At 23.7% G+C, this 18,480-nt stretch overlaps 5 protein-coding genes across 5 annotated transcripts; 3 read left to right on the top strand and 2 right to left on the bottom strand. All coding sequences in view use genetic code 6, as the record gives it.

Moving 5' to 3' along the window:
• Positions 1-270: 270 nt before the first annotated feature.
• On the bottom strand, positions 271-3,958 carry TTHERM_00237530 (hypothetical protein; the record flags this gene model as incomplete). The annotated part of the gene is made up of 9 exons (XM_001024783.3): positions 3,622-3,958; positions 3,417-3,555; positions 3,158-3,359; positions 2,827-2,914; positions 1,731-2,695; positions 1,555-1,614; positions 725-1,493; positions 502-666; positions 271-446 (listed from the first exon to the last, which is right to left on the bottom strand). Exons 1-9 carry the CDS (start codon positions 3,914-3,916, stop codon positions 271-273), a joined length of 2,859 nt encoding a protein of 952 aa, XP_001024783.3. The 5' UTR covers positions 3,917-3,958.
• A 2,333-nt stretch (positions 3,959-6,291) lies between these two features.
• Positions 6,292-9,069, top strand: TTHERM_00237520 (TLD protein; the record flags this gene model as incomplete). Its single annotated transcript, XM_001024782.2, has 8 exons — positions 6,292-6,389; positions 6,561-6,703; positions 6,833-7,099; positions 7,579-8,323; positions 8,379-8,486; positions 8,539-8,823; positions 8,890-8,962; positions 9,022-9,069. 8 exons carry the CDS (start codon positions 6,292-6,294, stop codon positions 9,067-9,069), a joined length of 1,767 nt encoding a protein of 588 aa, XP_001024782.2.
• A 284-nt stretch (positions 9,070-9,353) lies between these two features.
• Positions 9,354-10,267, bottom strand: TTHERM_00237510 (hypothetical protein; the record flags this gene model as incomplete). Its single annotated transcript, XM_001024781.2, has 2 exons — positions 9,354-9,944; positions 10,094-10,267. 2 exons carry the CDS (start codon positions 10,265-10,267, stop codon positions 9,354-9,356), a joined length of 765 nt encoding a protein of 254 aa, XP_001024781.2.
• Positions 10,268-11,451: 1,184 nt separating this feature from the next.
• Positions 11,452-12,516, top strand: TTHERM_00237500 (cytoplasmic and cytosolic malate dehydrogenase family protein; the record flags this gene model as incomplete). The annotated part of the gene is made up of 1 exon (XM_001024780.1): positions 11,452-12,516. One exon carries the CDS (start codon positions 11,452-11,454, stop codon positions 12,514-12,516), a length of 1,065 nt encoding a protein of 354 aa, XP_001024780.1.
• Positions 12,517-13,847: 1,331 nt separating this feature from the next.
• On the top strand, positions 13,848-17,608 carry TTHERM_00237490 (SNF2 family amine-terminal protein; the record flags this gene model as incomplete). The annotated part of the gene is made up of 10 exons (XM_001024779.3): positions 13,848-14,451; positions 14,509-14,599; positions 14,690-14,933; positions 14,992-15,055; positions 15,120-15,265; positions 15,331-15,581; positions 15,633-16,011; positions 16,069-16,337; positions 16,391-16,523; positions 16,739-17,608. The coding sequence occupies 10 exons, from the start codon at positions 13,848-13,850 to the stop codon at positions 17,606-17,608; spliced, it is 3,051 nt and encodes a 1,016-aa protein (XP_001024779.2).
• Positions 17,609-18,480: the final 872 nt, after the last annotated feature.

Genomic DNA, 18,480 nt, shown 5'->3' with positions numbered 1-18,480 from the left:
TTGGTTGTTTAACTAACCAAAATTATTTTTATTAATTTATTTAATACTTATTAATTTTATTCTTATTGATATATAAAAAATATACATTTTGAAATATTTTGTTTATTTTTGTTTAAATTTGCATGCTATATGTAATTAATTTCATGCATATTCTATTTTTAATTTAAAGGGTAGGTTAATTAAATTAAAAACAAAGTATAAAATTAGTATTTATTATATATTTTATCTCTTTCTTCAATAATATCATCCCATCTCTCTTATTTTAAGTTGTCATTATTATTTACAATATTCTTTATTATCAATTATTACTTAATTAAGCTAATCTTGCATATTAAAGTAGCATTTATTACTATTTGTGTTAATATTATTAGTATTGTTGTTGTGATTGTTGTTACTACTACTTACTTTGCTAAAATAATTCTAATTTTTTTCGCTTTCATAGGCTTCTATTTAGTTTTAATTTTAAATATTGGTAAAATATATATTTTAAATTTAATTTACAATAACTATTTTTGACAGATATAGGAGCAAATTTATTAAACGCTGTCACACTAGAATGCTTGATGTGTGAACTGCTTATTCCACCACTTGATATAAAATTAGAAGGTGTACCGGTGTCTTTTAGGTTTAGACTGTCCCAACTCATTTTGTGGTTATTAATTTCTTCTATGATTAAATTAATTGTATTTGAGAAAAGAATATTTTGGATTGATATATGAATTACTTTTTAGACTTGCTGAAAGAGCTAGATTATCAAGAAGTGACTGATAATTATTTTAACTATTTCTCGTGGAGTACACTTTAGTAGGTGAAACTGAATCTACTTTATCTTATATAATGTAAGCGTTATTTTGAAGACTATATTCGTTATTTTTGAACTTTTGCTTTGAAGATACAGGAAAGTATTGCTTATTTATTGTTTACTTAGCACTAAGTAATCCCAAATCTAAATTTGGCGTGGCAGCTTGGTGATTTTAATTTTAAACATTATTAAGAACATTAATTGATTTGTATTCATCATTTTAAGGTATTAATGGAACTGAACTATAATAGTTAAGTGCACTATTAGCGTTACCATTAATATATTTATTTAATTTACTCGATATAGGCTGAGGAGATTATGCATATTTTTAAGCTACATTTTCTTCCTATTTTTGGATGTTGCTTGTAAACGCCAAAGGTTAAGGTTGGCTATTTTAAACTGAAAATACCTACTTGTTGAAGTAACTATCTTTGCTAGGTACCATATTTTCTAGCTTTTTAATTTATGCAAAGTGGACCAGCATATTTTCATTTAGTTTTTAATTTACTGTTGATGAAATAAGAGAGTTATTGTTAGGATTTAAGAGTATACTTTATGATTATTGCAGTTTACTATTTAAGTTAGGAACCTATTTAATAGGGCTACTGATGCTTGAATTAAAGTTTCTATCTTTATAATTATTTTGTACATTTGAAGTGAATCTTGTGCTCTAAGAGGCATTCAGGTAATCCTGTTTGTTCAATTATGTAAAATTATTTTTTATTTTTAAACTAATTTATTTATTAATTTACTGGCCTAACTTCATACTCATTTCTTTTTTGTTTGAGAAAATCGAGTCTTTTCTGCAATTCCTAAATTAGTGAAAAAAAAGATAATATTTTAGTTATTTTTTATTTTTTTATATCCCTAAAATATAATTTTTAAGCTGAATAAAGAATTAAATGTCTCAATAGGAAGAATAAATTACCTCTATATTTTTTATGTACTATTCTCTATAGCTTTCGCTTTTTTTGTTGTTTTCCTAGTTAATTAAAGATGAGCCACCTTTAGCAGTCGAACATTGAGTTGGAGGTTATGAGTTGGATTTTTCATAAAACTCTTTTACTCTATTCTCATTTGGCTGATATAATTTATTCCCAGATGTATTATTAGTAAGAATGTTGGAAGTGTGGTTACTACAGCTTCTGTAAAGGTTTTAATTAATATTTTAAAAATTATGCAATCCTCCATTTATGTTTGTATTTGAAATGTATTTTGAAAAATTGTTATTAATTTTATTAGGTAAAATCTCATGATTATCTTAAATGTTATTTATGTTAAATGTAGATTAAATATTCTATATTTAAGCTTGTGCAAGAGGTTCTCTTTTGTAGACGAAATCTGTAGACATAGTGTTTTTTTTGTGGCAAAAATTATTTTATTTCGGTTACTCATTTAATAACTAAGCTAAATTAGGTATATTTGAATTTGCAATATTATCTTTATTATTACTATTTAAATTAGCTCTTACCTCAGTAGAATTATAGTTTGTCATAGGAGATTAATGGATGATATTCTATGAAGTTGTTGTGTCAGCTCCTGCATTATTCTCTGCTGATAATTATTGGTTTGATGCAATTTAACTTTGATTGTTCCAAGGATTTTTAATGCCCATTTCTCTAGTTTTTTAGGTATTTTTTTAAGTAGTAGCTGATAAGCTATTCCCTATTTAGCTATTATTATAATAACTTGTAGTAGCTGCTGAATTAAGAAGTTTTTCCATTTGCTTTTTATTATTTTTCGAATTCGTTTATTTAATTTCTGTTATATTCGTTTCATTTTCAGATAAAATCTAATTAGCTCCTTTATCTTTTATTTTCATATCACTTGTTATGATAGGTGAATTATTTCTGCTAGCAACTAATTTATTATCTAAATTCTGTATTATTTATTCTATTACATAATAATTTAATTAATACTAACAAATTAAAGCATATTTAAAATAATTCCAACTATTTAAACAATTTATTAATTAAGTAAGTAAATATAAATTAGAGCACTAAATAAATAAATAAATTAACTACCTTCTTTTTATATTTAAATATCTAGAATCTGAGACTTACCATTCTAAATTTCATCTTTGATCATCTGCTGTTATTTTAAAAGATCAATCTATTTTTTTAAAGTTTAAGAAAAAAAGCATTAAAATTTAGCTGATTGACTAAAATTAAGCAAAGTAAGTTAGTAAGTTTTTTTAGTTAAATAAATAAATAAATAAAAAATCAATTGATATAAATTGTTATTAATAAAGTCTGCCAACGTTTTTAGTAACTCTCTTAATTTTGAATGCAGTTAAAAGCATCAACAAATAACTAAGTAAAATACTAAAAATTAATATAAGTGCCAATTAAATACTTCCTATTAAGCTTTATTAAGGTCTTCCCTAGTTTAAGATATCTCTGCATTTTTCTTCTGCATTTGCTAGTTCATCTCTTAAATTTAATTCAGTAGAAATGCTATTTTATCGTCTTTCTAGTTTATCTACTCTTTTTAGGCATTTATGATATTCTGCATGTGGATAATTTTTTCTTCGAAAATAATTTCTCTGCTCCCTTTTCTAAAAAAAAGCTACGTAATTTAACTTTTCATTTAAATTTTTATAATAATTGATTACTTTGAGGATTAAGGTGAATTGGTTATATAGGCTAAATTATCTAATGTTGGCTGCTTATTTGTATTTTCCTACTATTTAACTAAGCTGCTTCTATTACTTTTGTATTATCTTTTTTTATCGCAGTTGGGACTTATGTCTCCTAAATTTATCAAATAAATTGTACAAATTAACATTTTTACTCAAATAAAACTTAATTTAATCATACTTTTATTGCTCATTTAAGAATTATTAACATCATATTCAATTTGATCATCGCTAGTTAGTAAAATTCGATTATTCTCTTTTTCTTAGTTACTGATTTCACAATTTACATAGCTTTCATTATTAGAATCTTAATCATTATCTTTTGCTTTCAAAATATTCGAAACTTCTTGAATACCCTATCTTTCATCTTCTAAACCTAATTAGTCAACCTCAATATTTTGATTAGTTGTTTCTGTTTAAATAAATTCTTCATATTCTATTAAATTTATATTATTTAAATCGCTTTCTTCTGTCATTCTTAAATTTAATTTTTTTGTCTATATTGAATTAGTCAATTTCTATCTTTTCGTAAAAGATAAATAAATAAATATCTTTATTAACCTATAAATAATCAAAAAGTCAATTAATTATTACTTTTACAATAGAAAAACCAAGTAAATTATCTTATGGAAAGCAATAAATTACAAACAAAGCATACGCAAACAAATAAAAAAACATTACATAAATTAATTTATTGAATTGAAATTTGTCTGTTAATATTTCAATTTATTTTTTGCCAAAAAAAAAATATTTATTTCTAATTTTAATAAATCATTTATGCCCTTTAACACCAAATTTTATTAAATTTCTAGTTTTTAAAATATGATAATAAATTTTAAAAGTAATTGTTAAAAAAATAAATAAATTATATGAAATCAAGATGAGTGTAAGTACAATAAATACTTACTTAAAAAATAAGCAAGTAATCTTTAAGAATTGTATTCTTATTTAAATTTTTTTCCATTTATTAATATCAAAGAAATTAAAAAATAATTTAGAAAATGGAAATCTTTTAAGAAGATAACTATGAAAGTACTTCAATTTTTACTAAAAATATTTAATTTTGTTTAAATAAATCAAACCTCTTATCTTACTAATATATAAAAACTAAAGTGGCTAAAAATTTTCAGCGATAAAAATAATTATTTTTTAGATTTTATTGAAATTTTAATAATTTATAAATGGATAAATTTATTTTAAAATTCTTTGGTCAAGTAATTATAATTAATGATTCATTTCCTTATTATAATTAATCTTTAATAAAATAAATTACAAATAAGTTAAAAAAATAATTTTGTAAATGTAAGAGAAAAACGAAATTTAAAAGACTAATCTTTTAAAAAACCTTAAATTATCATTTAAATTAATTTAAAACCTAAAGTCTAGCATGAAATTTTTTATGAAAATATTTTTGAGATGAACTAAGTGATACTTACAAGATTTTAAATAAAAAAATATATATTTAATTTTCTAAAAATAGAAATAAATACATAAATTATTATCAAAATTTATAAATTTAAAAGCATTTTGGTCAAATTTAAATATTGCATTTACTCTTAATAAATATTGTAAGTTAAATATTTTCAAGGCTTGCCATTTATTTTAGATTATTTAATGATACATAAAATTTAATAGCCTTCCTCTTTTTAGTCAAAAAGTTTATTAATTTTTTAATAAAATTTTAACTTGTTATTAGAAATTAAAAAAGCTAAAAAAAGGAAAATTATGCATTTTTGCGAATTAAATCCACCTTTTTATTTAATTATTTTCTATCTTTTTCTATAAATTTGTGTATTTTTAATAACTGAGAGGTATTTTATTATTTTTTTGTTTAAAGTGAGAAAAAAAAAGACCAATATTATGATGAGTTTTACATCTTAATTCTCTATCATGAATATTTAATGAAGAGCCAAACTAATCTAAATATACTATATTAACTCTAATCTTTTAAGCAAACCTAAGTTGAGTAGTTTTTAAGTTGTTTGATTTTATACAAATTAAGAAATTATATTGATTAATTATTTTTGTAAAAATGAATAATTAATATAGATTAATTTTTACATGATTTTCTTCAATAACCTAATTAGCTTTTAATTGTTATCAAATTCTAACATTATATAATTTTTTTTTTTTGTTAAACTGTAAAGTTATTTATAATAATGATTTAATGATCTTAAAAGTGGTGATTTATTTTTTATTTATTTATACTTGATCTTAAAGTATTGATGTAATTTATTTTACAAAATTTTTCTAGGATTTTATTTTTAATAAATATTGTTGCCTCAGAAACTATTTTTATTTTCACCAGATCTAGAATAATGATAATAACAACTATTTTTAGAAAATGGATTTATTTTTTGAAATATCTATTGGTTTTTATGAATAAATCTAAAATAATAATTAAATTAGTTAAATCTTAAAATTTAAGTAGTTTATTTGTTTTTTTCACTTATATTTTAGTACTAGTGGTTATAAATTTTTCAAAATTTTTCTTAAAATAATTATGCACAAGAATTACTGTATAAAAAACTTAGATTGGCAAAATGTAATTTCTATAGTTATAAATAACCATTAAGCTAAAAAATAAATATATAAGACTTTGTTAGGTAGGGTATGCAGGTCAATCAATATATCTATCAAAAAAGCAAATAAATAAACAAAGATATATATATCTTAGAAAATAATGATTCAATGAAATTAATTTGCATTAATCTTGAATAAAAAATTATATAAATTTAATCAGCAATTCTTTAATCAAAAAAACAATACTATTTCAAATAATTGATTAAATCAACAAAACTATAATATTTATAATAATAAATCAAAAACACCCTTATAATACATTTCAGTAATGGGCTGTAATTAAAGCAGAAAAGAATATTCATTCAGAGAAGAAGAAATCAAAAGACTCAAAGAATTCTTTTAGAAGACAGCTAACTCTTACGCTGAGTATAGATCTTTTCATTTTTTATTAAATTTCATAATTTATCGCTGTATTTAATACTTTTTAAGATTTCGTTTTTAAATATGAGATAGCGTTTAAAGTTGGTTAATTATGATTTTTTAAAGCGCTTTACGAGTTTAAACATAAATTTTAAATATATACATTATAAAAAATAGGACTAAGGACAAGAATGAGCTTAATGTTTAAGCTTTTAAAGACTTGTTCCCAGAAAATTTACTACTAGGAGAAAGACTCCATGAGTTTATGCTAAAAAATTCATCATCAGGAAAGGTTGATGTTGATATATTTATTGAAGTTCGTAAGATTTTATACAAGATTCCAACTTTTTTTAGATCAATAAATTGACAAAAATAATTTATAAATTTATTTTATTTCTTATAATTAATTAATGATACTTATCTTTATCCATCCTTTAAATTTATAATAGTTGAATTAATAATAAGAAAGCCCTCAAACAAATCACTTAGTGAAACCTACCTTAAGCATGATGTTGTAGGACTTCTAAGTGCAATCCTATTCCCACATATGAGAAAAGCTATGAAAAAGAAGGAATACATAAACATTGTGATTAATTACAGCGAGGCCCTTGATTTAGTTCTAACAATTCTTCATATGTTGAATGCCAACCCTGATTAAAAAATGAATGATGCATTATCTAGATAAATTGTTGACAGGATCTTCCCCAACAATGACAGTAATTCATTTACTTTAAACATTAAATTGCTGTCTTATAAAACCAAAAAATAAAATTTCATCTTCATCAATTTTAAAAAATAAAATTAGTTTATATAATAACTGAATAGTAGATAACTTTATTAAAACTCTAACTATCAGTTTTGTTAAATAAGCTAAAAACGAATAATATTTCTTAATCAATTCAGAAGTCTACTTTTTATTTTTAAATAAATAAAAAACAACAAAAAATAAGACCAGATATTCACTGAAAATAAATATATATACATATAGCTTGCTTTCAAATACTTCTATGTTCTTTTTTTAATTCTAAAAAATAAAAGAATAAAATAATATAATTTTTTAAATTAAAGAGAGCCAATCAATTTATTTTAAATAAACTTTTGTTCTCAAAATTAATTTAAATTCACATTTTTAATGTTTGAATAACATATTTTTGGGAGAATCAAAGAATAACAATCATTTGTATTTAATTAATAGCAAAAGTAGAATTTTGGACATTTGGAATGTTAGTTAAAGATTAAATTAATCTGATTGCTTCCCTTATCCATGTCTATTTCAAGAGCAAATTTTTAGATGGAACTGTACCTTTCTTACTTCCTCAAATGCCCGAGGCTTCAAAACAATAACTAGTCAAGCAAGAATAATTAATCCATCTTTATCTTAACAATTAATATTTGCTTAACTCAAATTAATTGAAGTTACTATATCAAGCTGATGTAAAAAACTATAATTTTGATTAGTTTTCCTCACAACTTACTAGCTTTGCTGGATAAACTTTTATATTGCTTCAATTTGTTGATGCTAAAGGAGAAAAATACACAGTTGGTGGATTCAGCTCTCAAAAATGGGGATCAACAGATTCTTTAAGTATGGAAAATTATATTTTCTAATTAAGTCCAAGGTATAGACACTTCTACCCAGTTATTGAAAATAACTAGTATTCATAATACACAAAGCCTCTTCCTACAAGCTATCTCTTTACTTAAGAGTCTTATGGAAGAGAACCAGGACTCGTTTTTGGATTATCCAAGGATGATTGTAGAATATGGATAGATGGAAAAGATCTTTCAAAAAGCTTTGTTAAAAATACTGAGAAACATTTCAAAAAAGGTTTCTTAATTCCTCAAACTGCTGAAAATCCATAATGTGTCCAAATTGAAGTCTATGGAGTTCAAAGTGATCAAAGCAGGAAAATGTTTACTTACTCAACAATCAATAACTTGTAAATTTTACATGATTTATATTTAATTAACTAAAATTGATTATAATCAATTTAGGTAGTTGAATCAAATTTTAGCTGGAAGCAGAGATCTCAGAAACAGTTTAACCATGAACTTAGATGCCTCTAGAACAAGTTTCTAAAAGACTTCAGCTTATTAATCAAAGTAATAAATAACAACATAAAAATTATTAGATTTAAAATAATATTTTTAATAGCACTTTTAACACTCCTGCCACACTTTATAGAACAGAAGATGAGACTGTAAAAAGATCAGCACCTAAAACAACTGAGAGTATCTACACTCCTCAAAGTGTTGCCACAACTACTACATATTAAACTTACACCATTCCTCAAACAACAACTGCCACTCCATCTTACACTGTTAATGTGACTACTGGAACACCACAAAACTATACCACTGCTAACTCTACCACAACCACTTATACTACAACATCTGGAAAGCTACCAGAATATAAATCCTACTATGCTGGAGATGCAAAGTAAAATACATATATATATCTAATTTACCTATTCTTTTCTCATTTAAATTATTTTCGTATAAATAGCTATAGCAATACAACCTATACACCAGTTGAAGGTTAAAGATACAGCAGTTAAGTTCCTGGTTAGATAAGCCAAGTAATATTTTTTTAAAATAATAAAAAGTAATAAAAATTTTTATTTATCTATAATAATAGTCATATTCATACCAAGTTACTGGATAAAGAAATACTACTGTAAATTGATATAATTGATTAGAATACTGATACGAAAAAAGATTAATAGAAGGAAGTATAGGTTAACAAATCGCAAATAAAATTAAATAACCAATAAAAAAAATAGTTTTAAATAATTTAGGGTTAGTTTTTTATAGTTTTTATTTGTTATAAAATTATTTCACTTATCAAGTTAGACATATTTAGTTCTTTTTTTTAGTTTTCCTATTACCTCTCGCGAGGTCATATCTTATTTCGTAAGTATATTATAATTTAGAGATAGTTTTATTGTTTTTATTTGTTACAAATTATTTTCATTCTTCAAGTTAGACGATGTATATTTTTAAATCTATATTATTCTCTGAAAATTCTTATATCATTTTTTTGTAGTTTTCCCATTTACCTCCTGCGAGGCCACATCCAATTTTATAGGGAAATGCTATCTTGAATAATTGCTTTTCCTTAGCAAAATCTGCCAATTATTATAAGCACACTTCAAACCATTTTTCTCTACTTGAGAAATTATCAACAATAGGTTTGTTTGTTAATGGATCCTATATTTATTGACATAGTGTATTTTAGTATTTAAATCCATTCTTTCCTGGCGTAAATTGGCTAAAGAGATTTGCGATATATTGGATTTAGCAATTTTTGTTTTTTATCTTAGGTTTTTAAAATAAGCATGTACCTGGAATATCTATTGAGCTTACATCAGCAATATTTCCTTTACCTTTCACTCTTGTCTCATAAGCACTTACCCCAAATTTTTTTAATATAGATTAAGAAAGCCCTTTTTCATTTGTAGTAATACAATTACACTATTATACAATTATATCAGCCTAAAAATTCAACAAATCTCCTTTTACTTCAAAAACTTAACCTTGCTCACCTTTTTCTTCATCTTTCTTTTAAATTAAAAGAATTATTTGTTTTCTAAATATCAAAATTTGTACAAATTAATTATGAAAGGTGATAAATAACAAACATTTTTTAAATATATTTTTTAGAAGTTTATTGAATTAGGAGCTTCATCTGATGCTATAGTATCAACTACATGATTTATATGCTTTCCTGAGTCAAAGCAAGTTGTACAAATAAAATTTTACTCACATGAACATTTGAATAAATTTTACTTTTTATGTAATTTACACAAAAACTACTGCTACTATTACATAATATTATCTAATTCTTTTGGTGTAGAAATTTTAATATTTTAATTTAAGTCCATTGATTTATTTTTTTAAATCTCAAGTTTTAATTCAAAAAATTGAACAAAAACCGCTTTTTATAACCAAAGATTTGTTAAATTAAAAAAAATATTTATTTCAATAATCTTAATTATAAATATTACAGAAAAGTATTAATCTTCAAAAGCAATACATTTTTTACTTTATATTTAAAAACTAATTCTTTTAAGAAATACTCAAGTCTATTTGTAATTAAAAAAAATTATTACTTTTAAATACTTATAAAATCTATATTTGAATATTTGATAATAACGAAAAAATATAAGGAAAAAATCATCAGTATTTAATATAAAAATTAATTATACTTCTAAAAAAAAGTTCTTAGCATCCTCGTAATATTTAAAATTATTTAAATCATTTTAGTTAAGATACATTTTATTAGTAGATTTTGGATGTATTTTTATAAATGATCATTTAAATAACGTAAAACGATGCATAAAAAATAGCCAAATAAAAATTATTTAAACTTTTTAATTACTAAAAGTGGAATAATTAAGATCAGAGGGAAGAGAAAGAGACAAGCTGTTTATTTTGAGTAGAAAAAAAAATTGTTAAATAATAAATAGAAAATTGATAAGAAATTAATATTTTTAATTTATATCTTATTTCGAATTTATAAGATATAGATTTGAAATTTTAGTTACAAAGATACTCTTCTAATTAGAAAATTCTATTATAGTTAAGTAATAATTTTGTTGTTATCTGATACTTCAATAGTTAAGTTAAGATTTAACTTCAATTTATAATGCTAGTTTTAAAGTTGATCAGAAAAGCTTTTAAATTTACAAATATAGAAGTTAAGGAGAAAGAAAGCTGAATGAAATTTGCTTAAGGATTTTAAGTGCGTAAATAATCATTTCTACGTAAGTGACGTAATTATTGAGATATTTTATGGCTCAATCATATATCACATTTATTTATTATCCATATAATAAAATTCAAAAGCACCCAAAATTCTGTTCTAAAAATATACATGCTTGCTTTCTTTTACCTAATTCATTCCCATATAAATCATGTTGATTTGCTTGAATTTTTAAATAAATGGTAAGTAAGTAGAAGAGAGGATACGTCTCCTATTTAATCGTTATAATTAAATAAAATTCAAATAAATATTTGATCAAAAAGATAATTCAGTAAAAAAAGGTAAATCAATAATATAAACCAAATGGATAGAATTCATACCCTTGGAAGACACATGTGTCCTAACAAGCAACTTAAATAGCCAATTAAGGTTACTGTTACAGGAGCAGCAGGTAATATTGGTTATGCTTTTGTATTCTTTGCAGGTTAAGGTCGTCTTTTTGGACAAGATCAGCCAATAGACCTTACTCTTCTAGAACTTCCTAACTCTAAGAGACCTATGATGGGAACAGTCATGGAATTGGATGATTGTGCCTATCCTCTTTTAGCAAACATAAGAACAACTACAAGTATAGATGAGGCTTTTGTTGGCTGCTAAGTAGCCGTCCTTGTAGGTGCAAAACCCAGAGGCCCAGGCATGGAAAGAAAAGATTTATTAAGCGAAAATGGAAAGATTTTCAAAGCTCAAGGTGAAGCAATAGATAGGTATGCAGACAGAGATTGCAAAGTTTTAGTTGTAGGTAATCCTGCAAATACTAACTGCTTAATAGTTTAAAGATATGCCCCTTCAATTCCTAAATAAAATTTCACAGCTATGACTCGTCTTGACCAAAATAGAGCTGATTCTATCTTAGCTTCAAAAATTGGAGTCCATTCAAGATAAATTCGTAATCTGATTATTTGGGGCAACCATTCTGCTACTCAAGTGCCAGATGCTTCATAAGGAATAATCATGAATTATCCTTAACCTGGTATGGTAACAGCTGCTAGAGGAGCTGTGAGCAACGATAAGTGGTTGACTACAGAATTCGTTGAAACTGTAGCAAAAAGAGGTGCAGCTATCATATAGATGAGAGAAAAATCATCTGCTGCATCAGCAGCTAGTGCAGCCTGTGATCATATTCATGATTGGTTTATTGGAACCCAAAGTGGTTAAATTGTTTCAATGGCAGTAATCAGTGATGGTTCTTACGGTGTCCCTGAAGGCTTATGCTTTTCATATCCAGTAACATGCCAAAATGGTAAATGGCAAATAGTACAAGGTCTTTAATGGGATGAGTTAACTAAAAAGAGAATCGAAGTAACAACAAAGGAGCTTATTGAAGAACGTGATTTAGCACTTTAATCTTTAGCTGCCAACACAAAATGATAGATTGATAAATAAATTAATAAATATAAAAAAATATAATGTTGCTTATTTTACTATTTTATAACTTCATTTTTATACTTCATTATAGCAATTAGTTTACAAACATAAGAAAAAAGATTTATTAAAACATTATAAAGAAATTCATTTATATAAAAAAGAACAAATATTTTTTTTGATAATATTTTTTTTAATAAGTAGCTAAATGTTTGCAAAAAAAATTTCTTACATTTATTAAGCAGCAATAAAGTTTGTAAAATGTAAAAATAAATTTAAAAAATTAATAAATAAATCCTAAAAACTTTATATGATTTGAATATAAATAATCAATATCAATTAAAAATAAAAAATGTTATTTAAATAGATTCTTTTTGCAAAATTTATTTTTTTTATATAAAATCAAATTTAGCTAATAAAAATATGTTTATTTTTTTATTTATCTAAGAGACAGTAAAGATATTAATTAATAATTGAGTAATTTTGAGTTTTAAATTAAAATGATTTCAATTTTTTTAATTTAAATTTGATAAGTTATTTTGAAGGTAGGTTGATCATAAATTTATCAAAAGATAATATTTTATTTTTTAGTTAATAAAATAAATAATATTAGATTAATAATTTAGTTATTTATGCTTTTTTGTTAGATTTTAGTTAGAAAATTAAAAAAATTTTTAAATTAACTAGTTTCCACTTTTAAACCTATCATTATTTTTAGCTTTTTTATTTTTTATTACTTAAACACATTACAAATATTTAATACCATAAATTTAATTTTTGACATTTTATAATTATTAGATTTAATTAAAAAACTATTAAAAATATTAGTTTTTAAATTCATAAAATTCAAAATTTACAAATATTATTTAATATTTTCTTAGTTTTTATAAAACACAGTTTAAAAAATTTATAAAATTTTTTTTTTAATTAAAATTTAGATTAATTTTAGTTTTTAAAATGTTACATTTTACATGAATTTTTTCAGATTTAGATTAATTTATATTAATTGATTGATTAAATAATTCATTGATTTATTCATCTATTTATTCTTAGATGATTCTTTTTTTTTGTTATATAAATTCATTTTAAAAGTATTTATTATTAAAAATAAAAATGATATCTTAATTGAATTTATTTTTTCTGAATTTTCTCAACAAATTTCAACTAAAAAATTTAAAATTCTTAAATATTCAACAATTTTAATATAAATTTCAAATCAAAAATAATGTTTTTGATAAAACCTTATACAACTTTTGCCGCAATATTTAATTATTATTAAAAAATAATTGGATAGATTTAAAGTAAATAATAAATCATTACAACTTTCAAACTTTATAATGTTAAAAAAACCATTCAAACCTCCTGGATCTAAAGATGGTTCAGAAAATACAAGCGGTTTATCAAAACCATTTTAAAAGCCATTGCTGAAATAAACTATTTCTGCTCCTTCTAACTTAGAGTCAGCAAAAGCTACTAAGAAAGAAGAGTCAGTTGACTCAAAAGAATAGCCTATTAGTGATTCAGAAAATTTAAAAGAAAACAAAGAAAAAACTACTCCTGTAATTTAAAATAAACCATAGGGCTTATTAGGATTGAAGTCAAAGCCATTCAAACCTTTAGTAAGTAAGTTAGAAGTTAAAAGTAATACTGATACTAAAACTTAAATGAAACCTAGCTCAACTTTTAGCACAAATCCTACAGCAAAAAATTAACCACCATAATAAGAAGAAAAAAATAGTCCTGAAGAATTTTATAAATGCTTTTGGTCGAAAGACGTTAAGAAAAAACACAAAGTATTAGATGATGGTATTATAGTATTTACTTCTAGTAAAGTATAAATATATAACTCAGATGGAGAAAAAATTTACGATAGCTACAAATCAAAACTGTATTGTCCTAATCCAGATAATGGAAACTAATACATAGTAGGTTAATATTTTGGTAAGCAGAAAGTAATTTAAAGTGATGATTTCAATTGATTTTTTTAATAAAATTTAGTTGAGCAGGATGATAAAATATCAAAAGATGATTTCTTAAGTGGAAGATGCTTTGTCAAGGCCAAAATGACTTATGAAAAAGATTAAACAATGTAATTTAGTTTATTTTTAGCTACTCTTTTGATAAAGATTTCTTACTAAAACTAAAATTTAACTCTTTTTTGTCTAAAATACATTAAAAGCGCCAAAAAAAAAATAGCCCCAATGAAGAAAAATACATAGTCTGAAGGGCCTAAACCCTCAGATATAGTTGTTCCTGAAAACTCGTATTTGCTCACTGACCCTTCTAATAAATAACTTTTTCCTGTTTACATCGATGTTTACTTGAATAATAGCATGAGAATTCATCAAAGATTGGGTGTTAAATTTATGTTTGAGTGTATTTCAGGCCTTAGAGGACCTGATATTGGTGGTTGCATTTTAGCTGTAAATTATTAAAATATTATTCAAATAACTAATTAATTGATTTTATAATCAATTTTAGGATAGTATGGGTCTCGGTAAGACACTTCAAACAATAGCATTAATCTGGACTTTGATAAGAAGAAGTAATGCTAAAAATTTATTTTAGGTTATAAATAGTTTATAAAAAAATAATTAATTAATTAATAGATCCACATTCAGGAACTTCACCTTTAATTAGAAAAGTTGTAGTAGTAGCACCAGTAAGTCTATTAGGAAGTTGGAATAAAGAAGTAAAAAAATGGCTAGGAGATGCACGTTTAATCCCTAAAATAGCTTTAGGCAAAAGAGAAACAGTATAAAATATATTTAATTTAACAAAATTTGATTAAATTAAACTGCTAAATTTAATAAATATTAGGTAATCAGAATTTGCAAAGAATTCGCAAGTAGCTCAGCTAAAATGCTTCTAATTTCTTACGAGTAATTTAGAATGCATGTAGAGACTTTATCTAATGCTTGTGACCTCTTAATTTTCGATGAAGGTCACAGACTCAAAAACATGAATATCAAAACATTTAGATCTTTTAATTCAATTAAATGCAATAGGCGTATTATACTAACTGGTACACCACTTCAGAACTCTTTAGATGAATTCTACTCTTGTGTTAAGTATAAATTATAATATCTTTTTATTATGAACTTAATTTTTTCTAATTAAAGGTTTGTTAACCCGAATATCTTTGAAAACGAAAAGTAGTTTAAATTTGTTTTTTCAGATCCTATTTTGGCAGCTTTAAAAAGTGATGCTTCTGCAGATGCTGTCGAAAAGGCTGCTGTAAGAAGTAAAGAACTCACTCATATAATCAGTAGATTCGTTTTAAGAAGAAAGGCTGATATTTTGGAAAAATTATTACCTCCTCGTTCTGAATACTTTATCTTTTTGAAGCTTACACCTTTTTAAAACATGTTATATAAGAAGATGATATAAGCAAGATATAATAAAAGCGAACTTGATACTGGTGAAGGTGCTTTTGGCCTTCTGACTATAATGAGAAAGTTACTCAATCACCCTTAGCTTATATACACTGATGTAGGCAACGTAAATAAAATAATTATTTTTATATTTGATTAAATTAATAATCTATAATAAAAATAGCAAACGTCTTAAGAGTTTAAGCAATATTTCCCTTAAGATTATCAACTTGATGATTGGGAAGCTTCTTTTAAGTTTAAATTTATTTCAGATTTACTAGATTAAATGAGATAGATTGAAATAGCCTAAAAATCAACTGAAAGAATAATTATCGTATCTTATTGGACTTAAACTCTTGATGTTCTATAAATTATGATCAAATAAAAAAATTTAAAATTTGTCCGTCTTGATGGTTCAGTGAATGCACAAAAAAGATAAGAATTGATTGATAGGTTAGAAATTTTTTTTGATTTTTCCAATAAATAGAAATATTTTCAACAAAAAGATTCTAAGACCCCACTAATGACATCAAAGTTTTCTTGCTTTGTGGTAGTGCAGGTGGTACAGGTTTAAATCTTAGTGCAGCAAACAGAATGGTTTTAATGGAAGCTAACTGGAATCCTTCAAACGATTTATAGGTAATTAATCTTCATTAATTTTAGAAAAATAAATTTTGGTTTAGTATCAAATTTTCACAGTTTGTATTGAAAAATGTTGTAATATTAATGCTTTTTTAATTTAAATTTCCTTTTTTAAATAATTTTTAAATATATTTAATTATCTTTGGGTGATTTTTATAGATCATTATTGAATTTAATAGAATTATTAATTATATCAAATTTTATCAATTAAGGTTATGGGAAGAATTTGGAGAGATGGATAAACAAAACCAGTGCATATTTACAGATTAGTTGCTTGTGGCACTATGGAAGAAAAAGTTCTACAGAGATAGTTCTTGAAAGAAGACTTAAGTTAAAATGTAGTTGATGAAAAAATGATTGTTAAACAATATAATAATGATAAACTAAAATAACTTTTTGAATTTAAGGGAGATAATTAATGTACCAGCTTTAAAGAAGATGAAAATTAATTAAATTAATTAAAAGAGTTTACTCCTGATTATGTTGATACTATGGAGAAATATATAACTTTTGTAAAGAGAACAATTAAGGGAGAAAAGAAAGATTAGGAGTAAGAGAGTGAAAATGTAATTGATAATGCTTTTGATGAAGGAAATATTTTCTTAAAACCAGAAGCCTAAAATGAAGATGAAGCTGATGGAGAAGATTCATTAGATGATAAAGAAATTAATGAAGAAGAGGAAGAAAAAATAAGAGAAGAATTAACTAAAGACATCTCTGAATCCACAGCAGCAACAGGAGAGCTAAGCAGAATAATAGAGGAAGATGATAAAAATGTTAAAGAGTGTAATGAGAGTGATGATGATTTTGCTATATTTAATTATGCTAAAAAAAAGGATTCAGATAATGAATAACCCATAAAAGAAATAAAGAATGAAGATCTTATAGATAACTAAATTGCAGCTGAAAAGGAGGAAGAATCATAAAATAAAGATAATAAAGAAGCAGATATGCAAGTTGAAGAAAAAGCTGAAGATGAAGATGAAGTTGTTGTAACAAAAGGCAGAAGAGGAAGAAGAAAAGCAACTACAACAAGTGATACTAATCCAGCCAAAAATATACTTAAAAAATTAAAAAAATGATAATTACTAAATCAAAAAAGATATTTAATTATTCGTTTAATTCATCTTTTTAATAAAATTTACTGTTGTTGAATTTTTCTAAAAGAAATTGTCTATAAAACTAAAAAATTGTATTCTGGATTTTTTTTTTTGATGATGTCGGTTGATAATTTTTGTAGTAAAATAATTGCAGATATCAAGCAATTCTCCATAAATTTTTGAAGTTATTCTTTTATACAAGTACCAATTTTTTTTTTAATTTAGAGAGCAAATCTTTTATTTTTTTAATTTTCTTATTAGAAAGATATCAATAATTTTTTATAGCTTAGCTTTTTCGTCATGATTTTACTAATAAGTTAAGAATGCGTTTACATATCTTCATTTCAATTATACAATGATATACTTGGAGATTATTAAGAATATAAAGAATTGTAATATATTTGATCTTATTTATTATGCAGGAGTTAATTTTTAACTTCTATTGAAAAATTTGTGATTTTACAAATATTTAAATTATAAAATTTAAGGAAGGAAGAAATCTTTATTTTTTTCACATATCTACTTTATTTATTTAATGAGATATTTGGTTTGAAAATGAAAAAATATGTAAATGATTTGAATATAAACAAATTTCGTAATATTTACTTCAATTCATCATTTAAGGTTGTAAAAAAATTAAACAAACTAACAAACCAATTAATCAATTTATCAAAATAGGATAGCTTTTTATTTGCTGAGCTGAAAAGATAGTTTTGCTTCAGCTCTAATCAGTAATAAGTTTTTCTGAAAAGAAAGTAAAATATAAAAAAAAGATGGAAGGTAAAAAATAATTTAAATAAGAATTAGGAAAATAAAGACTCATAGATTTGGATTTTATACATTCTTTATCAAAG

The sequence above is a fragment of the Tetrahymena thermophila genome (assembly GCF_000189635.1).
Source record: "Tetrahymena thermophila SB210 genomic scaffold scf_8254373, whole genome shotgun sequence".
In the NCBI taxonomy this organism is placed as follows: Eukaryota; Ciliophora; class Oligohymenophorea; order Hymenostomatida; family Tetrahymenidae; genus Tetrahymena; species Tetrahymena thermophila.
The sequence above is the reverse complement of the archived record's forward strand: the minus strand, read 5'-3'. Positions and strand labels throughout refer to the sequence as shown.